Here is a 22,211-nt window from a genome sequence, read left to right as displayed (position 1 = left end):
TTTACCCATCACCTACTGTGTACCAGGCCTCACGCTGAGGGCTTCCTGTGTGTTCATCCTCAAAGCAGCCCTGGGAGGTGGGAAATTTCACAGAGGATGGGACTGAGGCTCAGAGAGGCCTAAGCACTTACCTGAGGCCACGCAAGTTTTAGGTGGCAGAGTCGGGATTCTAACTCAGGGCTGTGTGACCTGAAGTCCCAGCCCTCACCCACCAGGCTGCAGGTTCCCTCCCCAGAAAATGCTTTTACCCCAATTGCCATTTTGTTTCACTTCAGGGGGTTCACAGACTTCCTGAAGCCTAGCTACAGACACCCAAGTCAGACAGGTCAGAGAGACCTGGGTTCAAGCCCCAGCCCTGCAATGTCTTGGCTGTGTGGTCATGGACCTCTTAGGACCCATCTCCGAGGTTCAGTTTCTTCATCTGTGAAATGAGGAGATCGACCCTTCAGGAGGCCACGTAGGGTACATGAACTCACCCAGGCAACACGCCCAGGCTCTCAACAGCCTCTTGTCCTGGGAAGGTATCCCCACAAGGTGTCCACCAGGTGGGCGTGGGTGGAATGTCACCGTGAGGTTGCTCTAGCTCCTGGCAAGAAGCTCAGGCCCAGCTCAGGAGAGAACCTCGAAGCCCTTTGATGGGTCCCTCCTGATATTACAAAGTCCCTGTCAAAGCTAGAGGATTTTCCAGGTAAGGTGTCCCAAGGCTGGGACAATAGTCTAGGATGGCACGTGGAAAGACAGCCATTTAAAACCTGCTCTGGTGTCTGGCTCCACAGGTGGGCCCTGGATGCCAAGGCCAGCACTTGGCAAACATGCTTGGCCAGCCCTCTCCCTGGCTCCCACCTGCCCTCTCCTCCCCTCCTGGGCCTTGGGCATAGGAATGTTCTCATCTCTCTGCAAGGCGTCCTCACTTCTCTCAAGCCTTTGCAGGAAGGTTGCATCCTCACCGAGGCTTCCCTTGACACCCTGGTTAAAAGACCCACTCCGCCCCCACTCTTCACACACTGCCTGGCTTTACTCTCCCTCCTTGAGTGCGTGCTGTGTGCCCAGCTGCCCAGAGCTCTATTTTCCTGTCACTGGTTTCTCCTCCACTGTCTCCCCCACTTGGATGTGGGCCCTGTATTAATGCCATGAATGTGTCATCTCTAGATCCCCATCACCTACCCCCCTGCCTGGCATATGGTAGGTGTCAATCAATATTTGTTAAATGAATGATCAAAGAAAGTCACAGTAAGGACAAAACTCAACCCTAAGTTGGAGCAGAGGCTCTGCTGGGTCATGGATCCCTAAACTGTGGAGAGACATGGTCATGGCCTCAGCAGGAGGGGCTTGTCTGGGGCCGGGAGGATCCAGAGGCTCCAGAGCAGGCAGCTCTTCAGGAAGAAGGCTCCCAGGGAAGGAAGGGACTGCCCACGGGATCATGGTGTTTCCTGACAGCAGGATCCACAGCCTGATGGCCCTGGGACAGGCCAGCAAATCCCGATGGGGAAGGGGAAGGTGAGACCCAGGAGGTTTGGAGGCCAGCCATGGAGGGTGGAAAGGACACTGCAGCAGGAGTAGGGAGACCCAGGCTTCAATCTGCTTCTGCTGCTTAAGGGCTGGGTGGTCTCCGGCAAGTGGCCGGCCTCCTTTTTCAGAGCCTCGGTTTCCTGATCTGTAAAATGGGTCCACGAGGTCTCTCTTGCCTGTACATGGACCCTTTGTGGGTGCACTGGTGTCTGTAACATGGGACAGTGGTAAGAATTATAGGTGATCATAGAAAGTGCTTAGCCCTGGGGTTGAGGGATCTGAGGAGATCATGGCAGCTACTATTATTATTGTTATTGCTATTATCATTTGCCATCTAATCCTTTGTGGACTGATAGGAAGGCAAGGCCTTCTACAGGCCCAATTCCCATTCAAAAGGTTTTTGCTTCCTCCTGTCCATTTGATCTGCATATTATTTGGGGACCTTGCAAGGCAAATATTTTCACCCACCCCCTCCTTGGGTACTTCTATCCCCCATCTGTCCCTAAACTGTCCTCCTTCCTCCAGCTGTTCTGCTAATGTTTACTGAATACCTACTCTGTACCTGGCACCATGGCTTCGGCCTTGAGACCCCTCTGGAAGCATTCTTACACACATAGATGAGACCATGCCATTGCTTCCCCTCTGAGTCTCTGTTTTCTCATCTGAAGAGTGCTTTCCGGAGAGAGGCCCCTATTTTGGAGGGCTCCTCCCTCCGCCTGTAAAGCACCCTGTGGCTATTAGCAGCCCAGGACAATCCGGGCTTTGTAGGGCTTGGAGTCAATGTGATTTGGGAGGCCCTCAAAGAAAGGATTACAAAATCAGAAGAGGCCAGAAGAGAGGGTGGGAGGGGCCTTGAAGCTTAAACTCTGCTGGGAGTTTACTAAACATTTGATGATTATCTCCTCTGATCCTCCCCTATAACCCTATAGGGTGGGGGTGGGTGGGAGGGGGCATGCCGTCATCCCATTTCACAGATGAGAACAATGAAGGAAAAATCCGTATCAGTATCATCCCTCCAGAGGTGGGAAGAAGGGGTGAGGGGATCTCCAACAGGGAGCAAATGGCAGAACTAAGGGGAGGGGAGCTCCCCGGACCCTGCTGTTTCTCTGTTCCAAGAGGCAGCAGGACTGAGGTAAACAAGCTTTGTTTTGCTCCTGGGACAACAGCTGCTTTGTAACCCCAGTGCTCTGCTCTGCATTCCTCTACCTCAACACACCCCAGCAATAACAGGTTGGGGACTTGAGACCCTACACCTCCTTAGCCCACCCCAGGGCTGGGTACCAGCCTGCCTGGACCCTTTCTGATTTCTCCTCCCTCCCCCGAGGCTTTGGGGACCCTTCTCTGCCACCCATCTCCCCCTAGGCCCAGGAGCGCCAGAGCAGGGCGGGCTGCCCCCACTATGGCGATGGGAATGGAGGTGTGATGGATGGTGCGGCTGGAAGGATGCGGAGTGGGAAGCGGTGGGGCAGGACGACCCCAGGCTTTGGTAGGATGCTGCCGATGCTGTTTCTACAGAAGTTTGAGTCTTAGTTTCCACATTTGTGAAATAGGCTTAAAAATACCTAACACCTGATGGTTGCCAGGACCTGGGGGAGGGAGGAATGGGGAGTTACTGTTTAGTGGTATACAGTCTGTTTTGAAAGATGGAAAGTTATGCAGGTGGATGGTGGTGATGGTTGCACACCATTATGAATGTATTTAATACCAGTGAACAGTACACTTAAAAATAGTAAAGATGGCAAATTTTGTTATGTGCATTTTACCACAGTTTAAAAAATTGAAAAAAAAAAAAAAAAACCCCAAACAAAACCTAACTCCTGAAGCTGCCAGCCCTAAGAGCGCCAATGTTTGGGCGCTGAATTCATGCTGTCATTTAGCAGGTCATTAAGTCCTCTTTGAGCCTCGTGGGCAAGAAAAAAAGCATCAATCAATCCCCTAGGAGTTCTTTGAGGATATAAAGATCCTGGAATATCCACCCAAATGCAGCCAGGGGATTCATCCACAAATATTCCCCGGAGCAAACCAGCGCACGCGACAAAACAAACTTGCAGACCGCGGGAGGCAGAAAGACAGTAAACAAGTAAACACATCACACTTGTAGCAGCTCTGTTGCCATTCGGACCCGACTGGGTCCTGTAGTCCGTGCTATCCGCCGGGGAGGCGGCCCTGAGGGCGGGCCGGGGCGGGGCCCGGCGTTTTATACGGTCGCGCGCGCGGGCCCCTAGCCGTAGACAATACGCCTCCCGGCTCGAACGCTGCTGCCGCCGCCACCGTCACCGCTACCGCCGACACGAGGTGAGTCCGAGCCCTGCCCCCCCTGCTGTGGCCCTAACTCCGCTGGCGTCCGCCCCTCCGCCCAGCCCGAGCCCGGCAGGTAAGCGCCCGGGGGCTGCCCTGGGCGCCGGCTGGAAGGTAGGGGACCCGTACCCAGGTTTTCCTGTCCCGGGTGTGTTACTCGCGGGCGACGTCTGGGGACCCCGGCTCCGAAACACCTCCTCGCTGGCGGGGCCTCCGGTTCCCGGTTGGCGATCGTGGCAGCCGGGGCCCCTGCGGGCCTCAGTCTCCGCATCTGTGCAATGGGGCGGCCCCTCTGCGCCGCGCCCCGGGAACCCGGCGCCGCATCGCCCCGCTCCTCCCTCCTGCGCGGCCTCCGGGGCCGGCCTCCCACGTCCTCGGGGGACCGGGCCAGAGAGCGGGGCTGCCAGCCCAGGGCCGAGACGGTACAGCCGCGCGGCCACCAAAAAACGGAAGATGGCGTCGAGCACCGGTCCCCGCCGACCGCGGGGCGCCCCGGAGCCGCGCACCTTCGAGGAGCCCGAGACCGGCCGGACTCGGGACGCGGGGAAGTCCGGAACAGGAACTGCGCGCCGAGCGGGCGCGGCGCCCTCCTCCTACCCACGCCCAGTGCAGGTGCGCCCCGCGGGGAAGGCGCCCGGCTCGCTTGTGTAAACCGGGGACCGCCGGGCGCGTTCTATCCGGTGACCACGAGGGGTCCAGCCGCCAGCCCCGCGCGGCCCCAGCCAGCCCCGGGGGTGGGGGTGGGGTGCCCCGGACTCGTTACCTCCTGGGTGTGAGTCGTTCTGTAAACCGTTCATTGTTACTGTAATTTTCGCCAGAAGGAGCCACCCTGGGGGCCGGGTGTTGTTGCTGTTGCTCTTGCTGCCGCTGCTGTTGTAACATTTTTCAAGCACCCATGTGGCTTGGTGTTCTGCGCAGGCTTCGCTCCAGCTGCCCAGGAAGGGAGGAAGGGAGGGTTATCGGCTTTATCCTTACCACGCTAGGGAGGGTTCTGTGCTGGCCGGCCTCCAAGGATGGGAGGCCTCAATTTACAGATGGAGAAACTGAGACATAGTTCAGGAGGCATTATGAGCCGTTTCCTAGAAGCCAGGCCAAACTCTCCACGCAGCCACTTTCCAGCTGTGTTGTCTTAGACAGGCTACTCCACCTCTGAGCCTCAGTTTGCTCATTCTGTAAAATGGGTCCACGAGGTTTCCCAACAGGGACGGAGGAACACCACCCCCAAGTGTTGGTGGCTGTTACTGACTTCTCTGGAGTTAACACTTTAACCTTATTTCTACTTATTTTGGACATGCCCTTGGAATGGGTCCTCAGGAACAGCACATTTTGGGTGATTTGCACCTGATCCCTAAATGGCCTGGATTCCAGTCTTAGCACCTGGCTGCTGGTGCTGCCTTTCTCTGCACCCCCACCCCCCATCTCCCCTCCCATCTCATTCCAGGATTTGGGGATTTCCCACCATCTTAACCTCAAGGTCACTGTGGCTTCTCCAGCCTTACCAACATTAGACTGTACAAGTTTATTTTTGCTTGGGTTTGGTTTAAAAGGCCTGAGGGGTCTGGAGAGGGTGGCTTCCAGAGTGTGGGCTTTCAGGGAGTGCCTCAAAATGTCCTTTAGGGTGGGGAACTTTTTTTTTTTTTTTTTTTAATTTCTTTTTGGCTGTGCTGGGTCTTCGTTGCGTTGCTGCGCGCGGGCTCTCTCTAGTTGCGGCGAGCGGGGGCTGCTCTTCGTTGCGGTGCGCGGGCTTCTCATTGCGGTGGCTTCTCTTGTTGCGGAGCGTGGGCTCTAGGTGCGCGGGCTTCAGTAGTTGTGGCACGCGGGCTCAGTAGTTGTGGCTCACGGGCTTAGTTGCTCCTCAGCATGTGGCATCTTCCCAGACCAGGGATGGAACCCCTGTTCCCTGCACTGACAGGCAGATTCTTAACCAGTGCAAGGGTGGGAAACATTTTTAATCTACCTTCTAAAATGGCTGCCAGGTGGTCTTTCTTTTTCTTTTTTTGGTGGAACTATGTCAGCAGGAATATTTCTCCAAGCATCAGGGATTCTGTGTGGCCTTGCATGGGAGGGTGTGAGGCCTAAAACAAATGGAGTGATGTACTTAGCAGCACGGTCTTTGTGGATGTCAGACTCATCATCTCAACTCAGTTGCTTCCTTCTCTGAGAAGTCTTCCCTGACTACCTGATCTAAAGCCACAGCCCTCCCACTCTTCCCAGCGGTTCCTCTGGCCTAGTACCTTTTTTTTGGATAGGTAAGAAGTGGATTTATTTATAGAGAGATACACATTCCCTAGACGGAACGCGGTCCATCTCAGAAAGTGAGGAACAGTCTTGGGAGAAACACTCCGGAGTGTGGGCTGGCGGCCTAAGACTTGACTTTACTGTCTTCAGGACACTCAAGACAGTGTGGCTATTATGTGTGCTCACTTCGAGTGATTTGCAATAGCCTGTGGTTCCATTAGAAGAGGAATTTAGAAAGGTCACACTCATTAGAGCATCTCCAGTGCCCGTCACAGCCTGGGCACTCTGGGAAGAAGCTGGTTAGAGGGTTGTATGTGTTTATTGTAAATTTTATCAAGTGGTTTGTAGGTATAAAAACTGAGCTGCAAAGAAAGCAGAGAGCAGTGTTAGTCCATTTTTTTCACGTCCAATCCTCTAGTAAATGGAAGGGGGTACACCGCGAAGGGCTCCATCCATCGGTGGGTCTTGACCCTGACCTCGGAGGTGTTTTCCCCTCTCCCTGGAAAGCATCCTGTTTTTAGTGAACCCATTAAGTTTGTAGACAATTAATGGCTTCTTGCTTCCCCTGCCGTGGACATAGTGGATCCCACGAGAGTCCGGCTGTTTTTTTCTTGGCTCAGAACAATTCCAAGGGGTTTCAAGGAAGTTCCCGGCACGCTTGGGATTTTGTTGTTGGCGGCCACCAGGAAGCCTGCAGCGGGTCTGGAGTGGACGTGTGCAGCCGTGGCTTTGTCCTCCCGCGGGTTGGTTGGGGCCGGGCCCTGGATGTAAGCAAATAAGTCCCCGGTCCGAATCCCTCGTTGGCCCTGAGGCAGGCAGGAGAGGCCATGCCTGGTGGTCAGGGCACTGGGGCGGGCTCGGGGAGGGCAGCTGATTATCCTAGTGTCAATATTAGGATGTGACAACACAAAACACCCGCTGGGCCTTGTCAGGCACTGCTTGGTAAACCTGTTTTTCTGGAGGTGGGAGAAGACACGGGGTCACCCAGAGTCTGAGAGGAGATGCAAGCTCTGGGCCGGAGCGGGCAGCCCCACGTGGCTCTCTGGGGAGGGTCACTAGTGTCTGGCTTGGAGCTCAGAGGAGGCTCTGAGGCCGGGCAGGGAGATGGGCCGGATTTCCCGTGTGCCGACAATGACGCATCCGGGAAATCCCAGCTCTGACACAGGGTGGGCATGCGCCTCTCCTGAGCTCCAGGCTCACCAGACGAGAGCTTCCCATTAGTGAGCGCTGACTGTATACCATGCATGCAGCCTCTGCCTCCTCTCAAAAGGTGAGGCTGTCCAGTCCAGGGTGCCCCAGCCGGGAGCTGACTGTCCTGTGAGCCCAGTTCCCTCATTCTATTGGACATTGTACTGTCTGGTTCCCACATTGTACTGTCTGGTTCCCACTGGGCTGTCCCCGCTCACTGGGTTCCTGGTCTGAGCCGGGGCAGATAGACAGGTAAACATTGAATGAGACCGTGATGGGCTAAGTGCCTAATCCAGGTCTGTTTACACAGGATGCTGGGTACGGAACAGATAATTCTGTCCTGGAAGGAGGTGGGTTCTGGGCTGGGCCTGGAGGAAGAAGCAGGTCCCCGATGCCAACCTGGGGAAGGCAGAGGGTGTAAAGGTGGGGTTGAGGGTGTGAAAAGGTGGGAGTGGGGGGGGCTGAGATCTGTCCCGGGGAGGAAATGGGAGCCCCCGAGGCTGCGACTGGAGCGGCCCGCGACAGGATCTGGTGAGTGGTTGAGACGCCACAGCACTGGAGGGACACCCAGAACTGAAGAAAGCGAGGCGTAGTCCTTCACTTAAATTCTTCTTAGGAACTTTAACTGAAGTATAGTTGATTTACAATATTGTGTTAGTTTCAGGTGTACAGCAAAGTGATTCAGAAAAAATATATATATTTTAAAATTCTTTTCCATTATAGATTATCACAAGACACTGAATGTAGTTTCCTGTGCTATACAGTAAATCCTTGTTTATTTTATATATGATGGTGTGGGGATTTCCCTGGTGGTCCAGTGGTGAAGACTCCGCGGGGAAGCGGGTTCGGTCCCTGGTCGGGGAGCTAAGATATCCCGCGTGCCGCCTGGCGCGGCCAAAAAAAAAAAAGTAGATGATACTGTGGATCTGTTAATCTGATACTCCGAATTTATCCCCCCCTTCCCCTTTTGTAACCATAAGTTTTCTGTGTCTGAGTCTGTTTTGTAAATAAATTCATTTATACTGTTTTAGATTCCACATATAAGTGATATCATGTAATATTTGTCTTTCTCTGTTTGAGTATGATCATCTCTAGGTCCATACATATTGAATATTGCTGCAAATGGCAATATTTCATTCTTTTTTATGGCTGAGTAATATTTCATTGTGTACACACACACACACACACACACACACACGTCTTAAAACCAATCATGTGTTGATGGGCACTTGAGTTGTTTCCATGTCTTGGCTGTTGTGAATAACACTGCTATGAACATTGGGGGTGCGTGCATCTTTTTGAATTTGAGTTTTCACCTTTTGTAGATATATGCCTAGGACTGGGATTGCTGGATTATATGGCAGCTCTATTTTTAGTTTTTTAAGGAAACTCCATACTGTTTTCTATAGTGACTGCATCAGTTTACATTCCCAAAAACAGTGTAGGAGGGTTCCCTTTTCTCCACACCCTCTTCGGCATTTATTGTTTGAAATACACGCTTCTTAAACTTAAACTGCAGACCCAAGCGGTATCTTGGCCCCCTTCCTTTCTAATGGTGATGGAGAAGCCCAGGGGTGTCAACAAGGACTTGGTCGACTGGGATCCCCTCCAACCTGGCCTTCCAGGGTCTCCTCACCATGTTTCCCCTGCCTTTTTTCTGTTCAATTCACTGAAGTGTGTATTCTTACAAAATACCGCAAGCTGGACGGTTCATAAGCCACAGACATTCATTTCTCACAGTTCTGGATTCTGGAAGTCCAAGGTCAGGGTGCCCCAGACTTCCTGTATCCTCAGTGGAGGATGGGGAAGGGAGCTCTCCCGGGCCTCGTTTAGAAGAGACGTAACCCGCTAGCAGAGCCCTCATGATCTACTTGCCTCCCAGCGGCCCCACCTCCTTTTCCCATTACTGGGCATTAGGTTTTCAACTGAGGAATTTGGGGCGGGACAGAAACTTTCAGACCTCAGCAAACTGGTTGAAAACCATTTCAAAATTAGTTGTCAAGAGAATTATTAATCTTTTACACTTTCTCTACAGGTTTTTTTTAATGGATATTTGAGCAGGAAAGGACAGAAAAGAATCTGTCCCCAGTGCTTGTCTTACAAGCGAAGAATTAGGGGTCCAGAGGGGCTAAGGAAATTGTCCAGAGTAGCACAGCCAAGCTGGAGCAGAACCCAGGTGTGCGCCCAGCCCAGGGCCCCTTTGGCACAGCGTTTCCATTCATAAATACTGTGTAAGCAGTGAGCCGTAAACATTTGCATAAACAGCAGGTCCTTAGCTTGCTCTTGTCACTCACAGCTAACCGTGACTTCTTTCCATGCTACCCAGAGGCCCCAGCTCCTTCCATTTTTGCGGGGGCCAACCTGCCCAGGTGGGGAGGAGAAGGGGGCGCCGGTCTTGCATCATTCTTTCCGCTGACATTCCCGAGCTCATTGGGCCAGGCGCTGGGGACCTGGAACCCAGTCAGCCCTGAGCAACTCCAGCCAAACTGTGACCTTAAACTGCGGCCAAAGGGTGTGTCCTGGGCTTGAGGCCAGATTTAATGTAGCTCCTCCGTGTAAGTGTGCGACAGGCCCTTCCTTGTTCCACCCCTCAGTCCTGACTGGACTCAGTAGATGCAAATAAAAGGGTGTGGGGTTACTGAGCGTTAAGCACCAGGCCCAGAGTGGGCAGCCTTTGCCTGAGGCCACCCCAGCCGGAAGCCGAGCCTGGATCTCTTGCTCAGTGGATGGCAGTGTTGGCACCTGGTCCCAGGTGGCTCAGGCCAGCACCTGTGCTGGGGTTCAAGGTGGAGGGAGGGCTCCGGTGCTGCTGCGGTAGTAGGACTTGGGGGGGGGGTTCCTTCCAAGCTACGGCTTTCTAACTCCTGCCCACCCCACAGGTGAATTTCCAACCTTTTGCTTGAAATACCTTTCCCTCTCCTTACTTTCCTCTCCCTCTCCCTCCCTTCTTTCCTCTCTCCTTGTCCCCCAGGTGTTTCTCCTTCACTTAAGGGAAGTGAGCCCCACCCACGTCAGACCAGCTGCTTGGGGCGTCTGCAGGTTCATAAGTCTGGACCTCTCCTGCCAGGTGGGGAGGGAGTGGGTGGTGCCGGGGCGGGGAGTGGGCCTGGGAGGGGTTGGATGCCTGATTCCTGAAACAGACCTTTAAGACAAACATCAGCATCTCAGACCGCAGATTAAAGCTATGAACTTGAAACAGTTGCTTTTGCTTTATTTTTTGAATCAGTGATGCCAGCACATGCTCAGGAAGAGGAAAACATTTATAGTAAAAATTCAGTCTCCTTCCTACCTTTGTCCTGGAGAGGCCCCTTCCCCTCTTTACTAATCTCCTTTCTCCTTCAGGAGACACACTCACGCAGGTGGAGGTGTTTGTCTTTTCTTCTTTCCCCTGTGGCAGCAGAGTTAAGCCGCGCTCCCTGCTGTGTGCACGCGCCTTCAGGATCTTAGCGCGGCAAGATCCTGCCAGGTACAGGACGGCCTCACGGAGGACACATTTCCAGAAATCAAAGGAAATGTGCATTTGTGTGCATCTGTGACTTGGGTAGAGACTGTCAGATTGGCCCCCCAGAGAAGGAGGGACTAGCTGTTTCCCATTCCCTTCGGGGTCTGTTGATTTCTTAACCAGCTGTGGAGCCCCTGCTAGGTGGGAGAAAATGGGCAACAGTGGTATCTTTTATTCCTCTGAACAGTCCTGGAGGCTGTGCCGCTTCCGTGCTGGAGAGCCCTCTCTGGTTCTGGTCACACAGCCGTGGCAGAGCTGGGACTGGAAGCTGGGTCTGTCTTGCTGAGGTCAGGGCTTTTCCACTTGATGCTTTGAGCACAGGGTGCTCTGTAAGCCAGGGCATTGCCCTGCTCATGGAGGGGGCGGGAAGCCCCGAAGGAAAAGACTGGTGACCAGGGCTTTCCAGCTGGATCCACCCAGCAGCCACTGGCCTGGCACCCAGGACTGCATTTACCAGATGGCTCTGATGTGGTCCCAGAGGGGTCATCACCTGTTCCTGCTTTGCTGCAAGGCCTGCAGGGACAGGGGGAAGGCTGGGCTTAGGGCAACTGAGGGTCCCCCCTCCAAAGAGGGGGCAGCCGTTCCCATCTCAGTGTGTGTGTGGAAGAGACACAGCCAGTGACACTGCAGGCTGGCTGGTCCAGAGCCTGCCCTCCCTTCCAAGCCCTGCAGGCATCCTCATGGCTGTGGGGACAGCAATTTGCATCCCGAGCTCTGGAGGAAGATGGGTTTCCGCTGAGTGTGCAGGAGGGTATGTGTGGGCTGCAGCCTGGGTGGGTGTGCCTTCCTTTCACCAAAGAAGGGTTTTAAACTACTCATTTGCAAATATGCTGGAAAAAAATAGATGCTTGAAACCAGTCCAGGCTTCTGGATCTGCAGCTGCAGTGACCTCAGTACTTGGCTTTGTTTAGTCATTCGACAAGCATTTATCTGCTCTGTGTTGTGTGCCAGGAAGCAGAGATTAACAGTAAGGGCAGCCTCTTTTTACGTTTTTTTTTTTTTTTTTTTTTTTTTTTGGCCACACTATGTGGCTTGCGGTATCTTAGTTCCCCCACCAGGGGTCGAACCCGGGCCCCCTGCAGTGGAAGCTCGGGAGTCCTAACCACTGAACCGCCAGGGAAGTCCCGGCTTCTGTTTGTCCCCCGTGAAATGGCTATTGCTAGCGTCCTCATTGAGGAGTCAGTAAGCTTGGCACAGAGGTTGACTTACCCAAGGACACCCAGTAGGGACCGACAGGGATGTCCAAAGGAGACTGAGGATGGCCAGTGGTACTGCCAGGCAAAGACTAGAGGCTTGGCACGTCTGGGCACGTGCTCTGTAGTGTGGTGGGAACCGGGTCCAGGATTGGGGTGGCGGGGCTAAGGCGACCAGGGGGAGAAGAGGGCCCTGGTAATGGTGTAGCATGTCTCCCGAGGGGACTGGGGAGCTAAGAGGGGGTGGCAGGGTCAGATCTGAGGCTGCTGAGTGGAGATCAGATTGGAGACCCCAGCAGGAGCAGGGCCAGACAGGAGGGACCGGCCCTGGGCCTCCACTGGGGTGATGGGGTAGCTGGGAGGGACCAGAGCTGGCAGGCTGCTGTAGGGACCCTGCCCCCAGCCCTCTGGCCACACTGTTCTCTCACTCAGATCTAGAGGCCTAAGGACAGCCTAGGCCTGGCTGCTTATTCTCCTCCATTAACACCAGCCAGAATCTTTGCATTGGCTATAGGGGCAAGAGGGCTGAGGACTTGGATTCAATCTTCACGCCTCTGACTTAGATACAGGATTCAGTGGGGAGCATTTTAGAGTTAATCCATATACAGGGAGGGCTTAAATCACTGCCTGACAATAGTAGATACCCAAGCATGAGCCAGAATTATAAGACAGTTAGTGCTTGTTCTTGCCTGGAAGAGGAACCCTATTGTCTTGGGACCATTATCCCCATTTAACAGATAAGGAAACTGAGGGTCTCGGTCTCGCCCAAGATCTCACTGCAAGTGAGTGGGTGGGTTAGGACGTTAACCCAAGCTTCCCCCACCTGTCTTGGAGCATCTGTGCAGGGCTCAGATGATGAGCAAAGGGGAGAGGAGAGTCTGGTGTCTTTCTTCTCTTCCCAGGCCAGCTCGAGAGAGGTCCAGAGGGGTCTAGGGACCCACGTGAAGGTGCAGACGCGGGTCCTGCCCCCACACAGTTCAGTCTGGTTGGGGAGGCACCACTCCGTTGCTCGGCCATCCGTGGAGCCGGTCAGACACAGCACAGGCCTCACCCCCAGCCTGGACAAGCTGCCGGTAGCCGCCGTCCCTGGTCAGGCACCTGCCTGGTAGGGCCGCTCATCCCCTTTGGTACCCAAGGTGCCCAAGGATTCTAGGCATGTCTGCTGGGGACGAGGGATATTGGGACAGTGGGTCAAGGTGAGGTTCAGGCCATGTGCCCAGTGAAGTCCCCCTGTGACCCCTTGGGAAGGGGTGTCCACGGGAGCATAAGCCATCCCTGGGAAGAGAAGAGCCCCGTGCCCAGGGGGCTGGGGAGGGGGTGGAGGGGTGAGGGATCCCGGAGACTGATGCAAATGACAGGCTGGGGCAGCTTTCCCTGGAAAATAGCCATTTGCATAGACACCCTGGGGCCTGGGGCCTGAGGGCAGCAAGAGCTCCCCGGTCACAATTCCTGAAATGCCAGCCTAACACAAGGTCAAGTTCACAGGGCTTACAACCTATGCAATGTTAAAACCTGTCTCCATTTATCTGGGTCTTTTAAGGCCTTTAATGGAATTTAAAATTTTTGTCCATAAAGAGTTGAAGCAAGCATCCTTTCTTAAATTCATTCCTGATCAAAAACCGTGTATTTCTGTAGATGTATTTGTTGTCCATAATATTTTCTAGTTGCCTTGTAGGAATGCTGTTTTTTTGTATGTTGATCTAGCTTGTTAAGACTCATTGACAATTTTCTTAAGGTAAACCTAACTTAATTTAGTCCACCCCGCCCCAAAGTGGTGTGTCCATGTACCGCCCCAACCCCGCGGGGGTCCGGGGCCTGGGAGTAGGATTTGTGGCCTTGGTTCAGCCTCCCCTAATCAAAAGGGGAAGGGATGAAAGTCAACCCTGGCTACAAAAGTGGCTTCAAACCATACTCGTTTTGTCATCTCCTTTTTCCTCAAGGATGGCAGGTGGATCTAGATTCACCTCATGGCTTTTCACCGATACCCAGCAGTCTCTAGAACAAATGTGTGAAGATTTAGGCACCCAGAATGGTACCTCTGCTGGGTGTGGGGGGTCTTAGAAAAGTCCCCGTGACCCTCCCTGTATGTGTGTGCTGGCCTGCTGGTTTGGGGGAGTCGCTGGGTCAGGCCTGCTTTTAACACTTTGCCTGCAGGTGCCCTCAGCAGGTGGCAGCACCCTTTCCCCAACCTTGCCGGGGGCCACCCTCCCTCCACCCACCAGATCGGACCTGACAGCTCCTTTCAGCCCACAGGGGAAGGGGCTGTCCTGACAGGTGCGGGTGGCATATGTCAGGCCGGGGCTCTTTTGTGGCCTTTGTGGCTGTGTTTACACGTCTGATCTCTCCAGCCCCAGCTCCTGCGGACCTGCCTTTCACACTGAGCTTTCATCTGGAACAGATGTAAAACTGTTTCCCTCTTAGGAGACTGAAACAGCCATCTCTCTTTGATACAAATTCCGGGCATTTATTCTCTCTGGAACAATGCTGTCCTTATGTGGTTTTCTTTCTCAAAGGCCAGAGTGCCCCAGACCCCCAAATACCTGTCTGCGCCCTTGATGACATCCTGTCCATCTCTGCATGCAGTTTGGATGCGTTGTTGAGAATAACTTGTCTAGACTTGCCCCGAGACACCTGGAGCACCCAGGAACCTTACCGGTGTGCCCACGAGCCCCTGCCCTGTCTTTCTTTGCATTTCCAGCTGTCACCCTTTAATGCTGAAAGCACGTGGTAAGCGCACGCATGCTTGTTTAGCTCCATGTCTCTGTGCCCGTGCACGTCCTGCCTGCAGTCCACTTCAGGGATGAACGCTGGTCCACTCTGGCCTGGGGAGCGGGAGGCTTGGGTGTAAGCCAATTAGTTATTAATACAATTAATTTTTTTTTTGGCCGTGCCCCGTGGCATGTGGGATCTTAGTTCCCCGACCAGGGATCGAACCCGTGCCCCCTGCAGTGGAAGCGGGGAGTCTGGACTGCCAGGGAAGTCCCTACGACTTATCATTATTATAAGAATAATGGACTGAAGTACAGAGGTCATAACAGTGCCTGTTCCCCCCGTGTTAAAGGAGATTCCTTCATTCCCCAGCAGCCCAGTGGGGGCGCCTCTTGAAACCTTACAGATGAGAAAACTGTGACATCACACAGCTGCTAGTGGAAGAGCTGGGATTTGAACTCAGGCCCTTTGGTTCTTCGTTCACTGTATTCTGGACTGAAGGCTGACACAGTGTGGGGTAGATTCTGGTGAACACGGTCACAGGCCTCACCGGCTATCACAAGCGATGATGTGAACGTGTAAACAGAGCCGCCCAGGCCGTGTCTGCTCCCTTTCAGCCCCCACGTCAGACTTCTGAGACCTCCTTGACCAGAACTGGGTTACATGCCCACCGCTAGCTGCAAGGCGTGCCGGGAAAGTGAGAACAGGAGTGTCCGACTGCCTTAGATGAACACAGATCGGGGCCACCCCAAACAAAACTAGTTCCGTTGGCAAGGAGCCAGGGGAGTGGAGAGGTGAGACGGTCAAGCGAAGAAAGGAGGTTATAAAATGCTATGTAAGGAGTGATCCCATTTTTGAAAATGTGTGTGCTGCGCACGTGTTTAGAAGCCGGCAGTATCCCTCCGGGAGCTGGGATTGTGGATGACTTCTCCTCGTGTAGCTTGTGTATTTGCTTTTTCTGTTCGAGGGGCGTAGCGCTTGGAAGCTGGCAGAACCCAAGGAATTGGCTCTCCTGCTGGAGCCCAGCCTTAGTCCACTGTGACACCAGACACTTGGGTTTTTTAGTTTGACTACAGGCCTCTTGGGGGCCAGTATTAGAACCTTACGTTTGTGGTCTGATTTTCTCTTTTTTTTTTTTTTTGGCCGTGCCCCACGGCTTTCCGGATCTTAGTTCCCCGACCAAGTCCTGACCACTGGACCGCCAGGGAATTCCCTGATTCTCTTTTTCACAAAAAAAGAAAGAGAGAAAAAGGCAAGGGCGCTTGTGAGTCTCCTCCAAATCCCTGAGGGGTGTATGACAGAACAGAGAGGCACGGTGACTTGCCCAGAGGCACACAGCCAGCATACACAGCAGGATTCACGCCAGGGGGAGCTAGGGTAGAGGTAAGGTGACTAGTGAGTGACACCCCAAAGCATCCAGTCTACGTCTTTTTTCTCCAGAGAAGAAATGTATCAAGCAAGACCCCTCTCTAGGAACCTCTTTTTGTACACCTTCCTGCAAAACCATGGCCCTGGCTTCCTGGATGACCAAGGTGAGGGGCTTCCCGGCGTGACCAGTATCTTGGAGTTCCACCCTGTCTCCCCCTACAGGTAGGTCCCAATTGCCTCTGGGCCCCGCCCACCCCCATTCCTGGTCAGTGACCGTGGCCGGGCAGTTAGCAGAGCCTTCTTCTGGGTTCTCCAGACAGGGCTGCAGAGTGGAAATTCCCCAGGCGTGGTCGTGCAGGCAGGTGGCCTGGGCGAGGCAGCTGTGCTCTGACAGCAGCTCACAGAGGGGCCCCTCGGAGCACCCAGCGTATTCATAGCCCCAGGATGGCCCTGGGGCACTGGCCATCAAAATGACTCAAGCTTGTGCCCTTAAGACAGGGTGCCTCCTGGCCCTCAGGACCACAGTCACCTCAAGGCCTCTTAAGAGATGGATTCAGTTTTAGAAAATCAGAAGGAGGCCACTTCAGATGCAGACCTGACCCCAGTTGTCAGGGCAGCCAAGAAGAGATTGTCCCAGCATCAGCACCAGGGTTCTGGATGCTTCCCCCTGCTTTAGGCCTCAGGAATCTCTTAGCCGCTAGGTCCTGGACTTGGGGTTTGGGACTGGTCGGGATTTTAGGGCTGGAGGGACCTGAAAATCTGCCACCTTCCCTCCCGCGCTGCATCTGCAGATGGAGCCCGGGGCAGTGTTGTCCTGACTTCAACCCAACCCACCACCTGATTGCTGCCAGCCCTCCCTAGCAACCCCCTACCCCAGACTGGGCAGGTGGCCAAGGCTAGGCTGGGAGGGGCTGGGGTCCTGGGAATTCCCAGCCAAGTCACCGGGATGGAATGTGGGCAGCCCGCTCAGGGCAGAGCCGAAGCTGGCCCAGGTGCCTGGTGGGTGTGTGCACGCCCCCGTTTCCATCAGGGAGTCATTCAGTGAGAATGGGGGGCCTAGACAGGGGCCAGGTAGCCCCCCCTTTCTGAGAAGGGGTGGTGCCATCAGAGGTAATCTCAGGACTGGGGTCCAGGGGACATGTGCCAGGGTCCCTCCCGGGGTTCTCTGGGGCACTCAGTTATCCTGGGAGGGGAAAGGGAAGCTGACTGCTGTCATAGGCTCTCAGTGTCTCCCTGCACTCCCGCAAGCGGGGGCGGGCACAGGCTTCTCCTGGGCAGCCCTCTCCCCGGGGTCTAGGACTTGCACTCCAGGGGAGGGGACCCCACGGGCTTCTTCTGAAGGGAGCCAGAGGAGGGGTGTGTGAAGGTTCCCTGCCCCCGAACCTCGCGACGAACCTGTCGGTCTGGGGCTGTGGGTCACCAGCGCAAACGCACCTAGCTCCCTGTGGCCTCCCTGCAGTGACGGCCCCCACTACTTGGCCATGCAGCTGGCCTCCATTGCCGACGAGATGGAGCTGAGGCCGCTGCTGCCCCAGTTCGTCGAGCCCATCCGGATGACCGTGTACAGGTGACGAGCCCCTGCCCGGCCCAGGACCCCCCCAGACCAGGGCTGGCCCCCGGTGGCCCCGCTCCTAGGCAGCCCTGAAGCCCGCAGCTCCCCCTTCCCCCGCTGGGTCCCCAGCTCCTGGAGCTGGCCTGGGCCAGACCCCAGCGCCCTTCTCTCCTCCCCTCATCGAGCCGAGATAGCCCCTTTCCAGCAGAGCCTTGACTTAAAATGACAGGAATTGCTGAGTGAGCCAAGACGGAGCTCTGTGCCCGGCCGTGTGGGCGGAGCCTTCTGCATGGGACGGGGCTCAGCTTCCGGGAATTGCCGGCTTCCGTGCAGGTTCTCAGAACCTCACAGAATGACCCAGGTGGGGACGGAGAGACCCTACCACAAAAGACCGGGATGCAAGCTGACACGGTCTCCTGGTCTCCAGGGAGGCAGCCTTCCTTGGAGGAGCCCGGGCCTCTCTCAGAACACGGCCCCTCCTCCCCTGGACCTGCCTCAGTGGGCCGGTGCGCAGTGGAGCGTTGCCCTGGGTCCAGCTCTGGGACGCAAGCCCAGACCCCTAGCGGGATGACTACGGGACCACACACAGCCCATGGAGAGGCCTCTCGCCGGTGGAGGCGCCCAGGGAAGGGGGACAGGGTGACAGTGGGAGGCGGACGGGCCCTCTTCTCCCCGCAGTTGTGTCACCTAGTCAAGGCCGTCTCCACCCCTGTTCCTGCATAATGGCCCTGCCCCCCTTTGTCTTACAGCTTGTTTTTCCCTACAGCCACATAGGACTGAGGGACGTTCTTAGAAGTTTTATGGTGGCTTTCACTAACCTCAGGGAGAACAGAAGCCTCTGGAGCTTCCTGACCCTCAGGGACAGGGTAAGCCTTGATTCCACGACCTTGACTTACATTCCTGCAAGTGGTGCCAGCTGTAGAGCAGCTGCTCCGCGGGGCATACCCTCTCCGGATGCCACAGTCCCCACCACTCCCTACCACCTGGTCCTGCCTGCTTCCCCCGTTTCCACTGCTGCCTGGTCCCAAAGGCGTCTGGGTTTGGACTCTGGTTTCTGGACCAGATGCACGAATCCTTGCCCGCTTCCACACCTGGGCCGTGCTTTTCCCTCTGCCAGGAACCGCCTCCATCCGGCGGACTGGCTGCTCGCAGCTGCACCTTGTCCTGAGCAGCTTTCCTGACTGCTCCCCTTCCCTCCCCACCAGCACAGCAGAACGTCCCTCACACCAGTTCCCGGCAGACAGGCAGCCCCTGGCGGGCTGGCCTCCGCTCCTGCCGTGTCCTCAGGGCCACTGGCCTCTCCTACCCCTCCTGTGCTCCTCAGCTTTCTGGTCACCTCGCCCCAGACCCGCCCCCACGCCGGCTCTGAGCGGAGCGCTCCCCCGCCCCGCCCCGCCCCGCCCTTGCCTGCCTCGTCCCCGCGGCCGCACGGCGGGTGTGGAGCGAGCAGGCCTGTGGCAGGCTGGAGGTCCTCACTCGTCCCCATCTTCATCCCGCAGGTGTCCCCCAGCCCGTGGCCCGAGCTGGCGCTGTCCCTGCTGCTGGCGGTGACGCTCAGCTGGGGCCGCCGCCTCCACTGACCTGCTGCTGGCCCGTGTGGGGTGGGGCTGGCCCCCCGCCCGCTCCGCCACCACCCTGGAGGTGGCCTTGTCGGTTTGGCTGGCTTTTAACCGTTTTCTGTTGGCCCTTTTTTATATTTAAACTCTGAGTGCTGGGACACTGAGGTTCATACTAGTTTTACCCTTGTTTTTTTTTTTTTTTTAACCCTTGTTTTTTGTAAGAGAAATGAATTTATTATAACTCTGGGGTCGTTACTGGTTAATGACCTGCTCTCCTGGCCCCGGCCCGCTCTGCGGTGGCCTGTCCTGAGAAGGAGCCTCCCTCTCTGGTGTCGGTCAAATAGTGGGCGGCGGGGGCAGTGCTGGCCACACCCCCGTATCCGTGATGCCCGTGGCAAAAAGAATCTGCTGGAATAGATTTCTGCGGGGTGAGGAGAGCTCAATAAAATGTTGGTTTCCAGCCAGCCTCTGGTCGTCTCCGGGGGTTTGCAGTGTGGGCTGCATTTTGCCTGTGGGGTTGGGGGAGGGCAGGGCGTGCTCCTGGCCACCTGTGCACCCGCGTGTACCACACAGCCTCCCGGCTCCTTCCTGCACCTGCAAATGCTGGCGCGTCTGGCCCAACACAAGCTGGTTTATCCCTCCTTGTCATGCCTTACAGTGCCTGAAGTCTGCCATCAGGGGTTATTTCCTTCGGGCTGTCAGTGCCTCTTATAACTGGGCTGCCTGCTCTCCCCACATCTGCTTATCCAGCGCGTCCTTCTGGAGCAGTGCAGTCTGTGGGGATTCTCGCATCGGCGTGGTGGGGAGAGGGGGCCGGGCAGGGGGCACCAGGGGCAGGATGCCAGGCCTCCCACCCTGCAGGCTCGGCCCACCCCAGACCTGGACCCAGCGCTGTTTCTAGATCCTGCCAGGCCCTTCTGCCTCTCCCCACCCCGAGTCCCCTACCTTATGCCAACCGTGGGCTGGGGTGAGCCACCTTCTTCCAGCTCCCCCCCCCAACATTCCACTCCCCCAACCCAGCACCTTCGGCAGCCTCGTCTTCCTGCCCGCTCCCGGGCCCAGGGTTGGGGAGCCTTCCCGGCCCCCCACTCAGCCCTGGAGCTGATCCAGCAGCTGCAGCTGCCTCGCGACCTTCCGGCCAGGCTGGTCAGACCCCGCCCCCACTCCAGACCCCGCAGGAGGTGCATCCTGCCCGCTCCCCCAGCACCTTCCAGGCCTCGTGACTGAGGGGACCACCCGGCCCCCGGGCCTTATGCCACAGCTCCCCAACGTCTGGCCCTTCGCAGCTTTAAGGCCTGACTTCACTCCCTTTCCTGTGTGAGGTGTCACTATGTCAGGCCCTCGGGACCTCACAGGGTGAGCCCAGAATCTCCCAATTCCCAGGCAATTGCTCGGATGCCCCATCTGTGGCAGGCTGCTTCATCTGGAAAGGTCACTTTCTATCCCAGACAAATACCCCATCCCCACCAAGCTTATAGACCTGGAAGTGAGCCCAGGCCTCACCCTGTGTGGATGTACCGACTCCAAGGCCCGGGCACCCACTGTAGAGTCACAGTGGCTAAGGATGTGGCAAGGCTAAAGCCAGAGGCACCTCTTCCAGGAAGTCCTCCCTGACCACCCAGCTTGCTCCATCCTGACCTCTCAGGACAAACTGCCCACCCAAGCATGTACCCACGTGGTTGTGGCCAGGGTTGCCTGTGGCTTCTCGAGGAGTTTGGGGCTCCTCAGAGAAGAGACAGACTGGAAACACTATATGGGGCCCCCAGGTGACAGCTGATGCTGGCTGGGCAGTGGCCTCTCCCTCCAGGAGTCTGGGGATACATTCCCCAGGATTATCCTGTCCTGGGGTTTGCAACATTCTTTCCACCCATGGGTATCAGGAGCCCCCACTGTACTACATCAGCTCTGGTGCAGGTTCTGGGGATGTGAAGACAGCATGGGTGCCTGCCTCAGATCTCACACTCTTTTTAGGGAAGGAAAAAAATGCACATAAATCAGCTACGAGTATTGTCAGATGTGTTCTGAGGGGCGCAAAGGACAGAGAAAATGATGCCTGCGGTGGGTGAGAAAAGCCCTCTCTGAGGAGGGGCTGGGGGATCCGAACTGCAGTACAAAGGCCCTGGGCTGGGAGACAGGCCTGGGCACGGAGGCAGACTGGCCAGCTCGGGGCAGCGTCTGACCCACTGTGTCTCCCAGTTCACGCAACCCTGGGGCCTTGATGAGCTAGCTTGCTACAGCTTTAGCTCCCACACGGTGGGTGCTTGACCTCCTGAGCAGATGCGGTTCCGGCCATTTGGGCCAGCACTTCACTCTCATCTGCTCCAGACAAGCCCACCCGACTAGGGGGAAACTGAGGCCCAGAGGTAGGGGACTTGACCAAGGGGACCCAGGCCTCCATCCCACCAGGATCCTGCCATCCCAGTCAGATCGGGATCCAGAGTCAAACCCGCTCTGGCTGCTCCACGTGGCAGCTTCCACGGTAGCAGAAAGATGCTCAGCCCTTAGGAGCTGAGAGTGGCTTCACTTTGGGTCAACAGCAATACCAGAAAGCACTCTCCAGTCCCTAAGAGGAAGAGCCAGAGGCCCGTCCCTCTCAGGGAGAGGGCAGGGGTGCCATGTGGTCACCCACTGGCCTCATGATTCCTAGAGAATTTCCACGCAGTGCCCCCCGATCTCCCGCAGCAGTTCTGTGGCAGGCCCCGGGGCACTGCCGCACGCATAGTGGACACACAGACCACTGGAGGGGAGCGGTGCCCAGTTCCAGGTAGACCTGGGGAGTCAAGTGGCTGGAAGGAGAAGCAGGCCAAGGTTCTCCACGGACGTGGAACCAGAGATGTGGTGGCAGGTGCGAGTCCCAACTCGGGGTGGGCTAGATCCTGCGGACCAAGGACAGCACTGGTATCTCCCCAAGGGGGCAGGAACTGTCCAAGGCACTGCCAAGGAACAGGGTGTAGGGTCCACCATGGCCCCCAGGCCCTCACCCTAGGACTCCTCCCAAAGCCCCCTTCACAAGCCCCCGCCTCCGTCACGTGTCCAGATTTGGGGTCAGCAGGGGCAGGGGAAGGGCCTGCCCACCCAACCCTCCAGGGCTCCTG

At 56.0% G+C, this 22,211-nt stretch overlaps 1 protein-coding gene across 1 annotated transcript; it reads left to right on the top strand.

Annotated features, from left to right (window-relative positions):
* The first annotated feature begins 4,356 nt into the window (after nucleotides 1-4,356).
* On the top strand, nucleotides 4,357-19,176 carry BIK (BCL2 interacting killer). Its single transcript, XM_028490323.1, has 5 exons — nucleotides 4,357-4,419; nucleotides 16,078-16,227; nucleotides 17,465-17,572; nucleotides 18,324-18,423; nucleotides 19,057-19,176. The coding sequence occupies exons 2-5, from the start codon at nucleotides 16,085-16,087 to the stop codon at nucleotides 19,135-19,137; spliced, it is 432 nt and encodes a 143-aa protein (XP_028346124.1). The 5' UTR covers nucleotides 4,357-4,419; nucleotides 16,078-16,084; the 3' UTR covers nucleotides 19,138-19,176.
* Nucleotides 19,177-22,211: the final 3,035 nt, after the last annotated feature.

Source organism: Physeter macrocephalus, chromosome 6, assembly GCF_002837175.3.
Source record: "Physeter macrocephalus isolate SW-GA chromosome 6, ASM283717v5, whole genome shotgun sequence".
Lineage (NCBI taxonomy): Eukaryota > Metazoa > Chordata > Mammalia > Artiodactyla > Physeteridae > Physeter > Physeter macrocephalus.
Note: the sequence above shows the minus strand (reverse complement) of the source record. Positions and strands in the feature narration are given on the sequence as shown.

Bases quoted from the DNA above. Each gene is read 5' to 3' on its own strand.
- BIK (XM_028490323.1), top strand. From the start codon at position 16,085: ATGTATCAAGCAAGACCCCTCTCTAGGAACCTCTTTTTGTACACCTTC. The intron at 16,228-17,464 runs GTAGGTCCCAAT...GCCTCCCTGCAG, and splicing joins CACCCTGTCTCCCCCTACAG to TGACGGCCCCCACTACTTGG. The intron at 18,424-19,056 runs GTAAGCCTTGAT...TTCATCCCGCAG, and splicing joins TCCTGACCCTCAGGGACAGG to GTGTCCCCCAGCCCGTGGCC.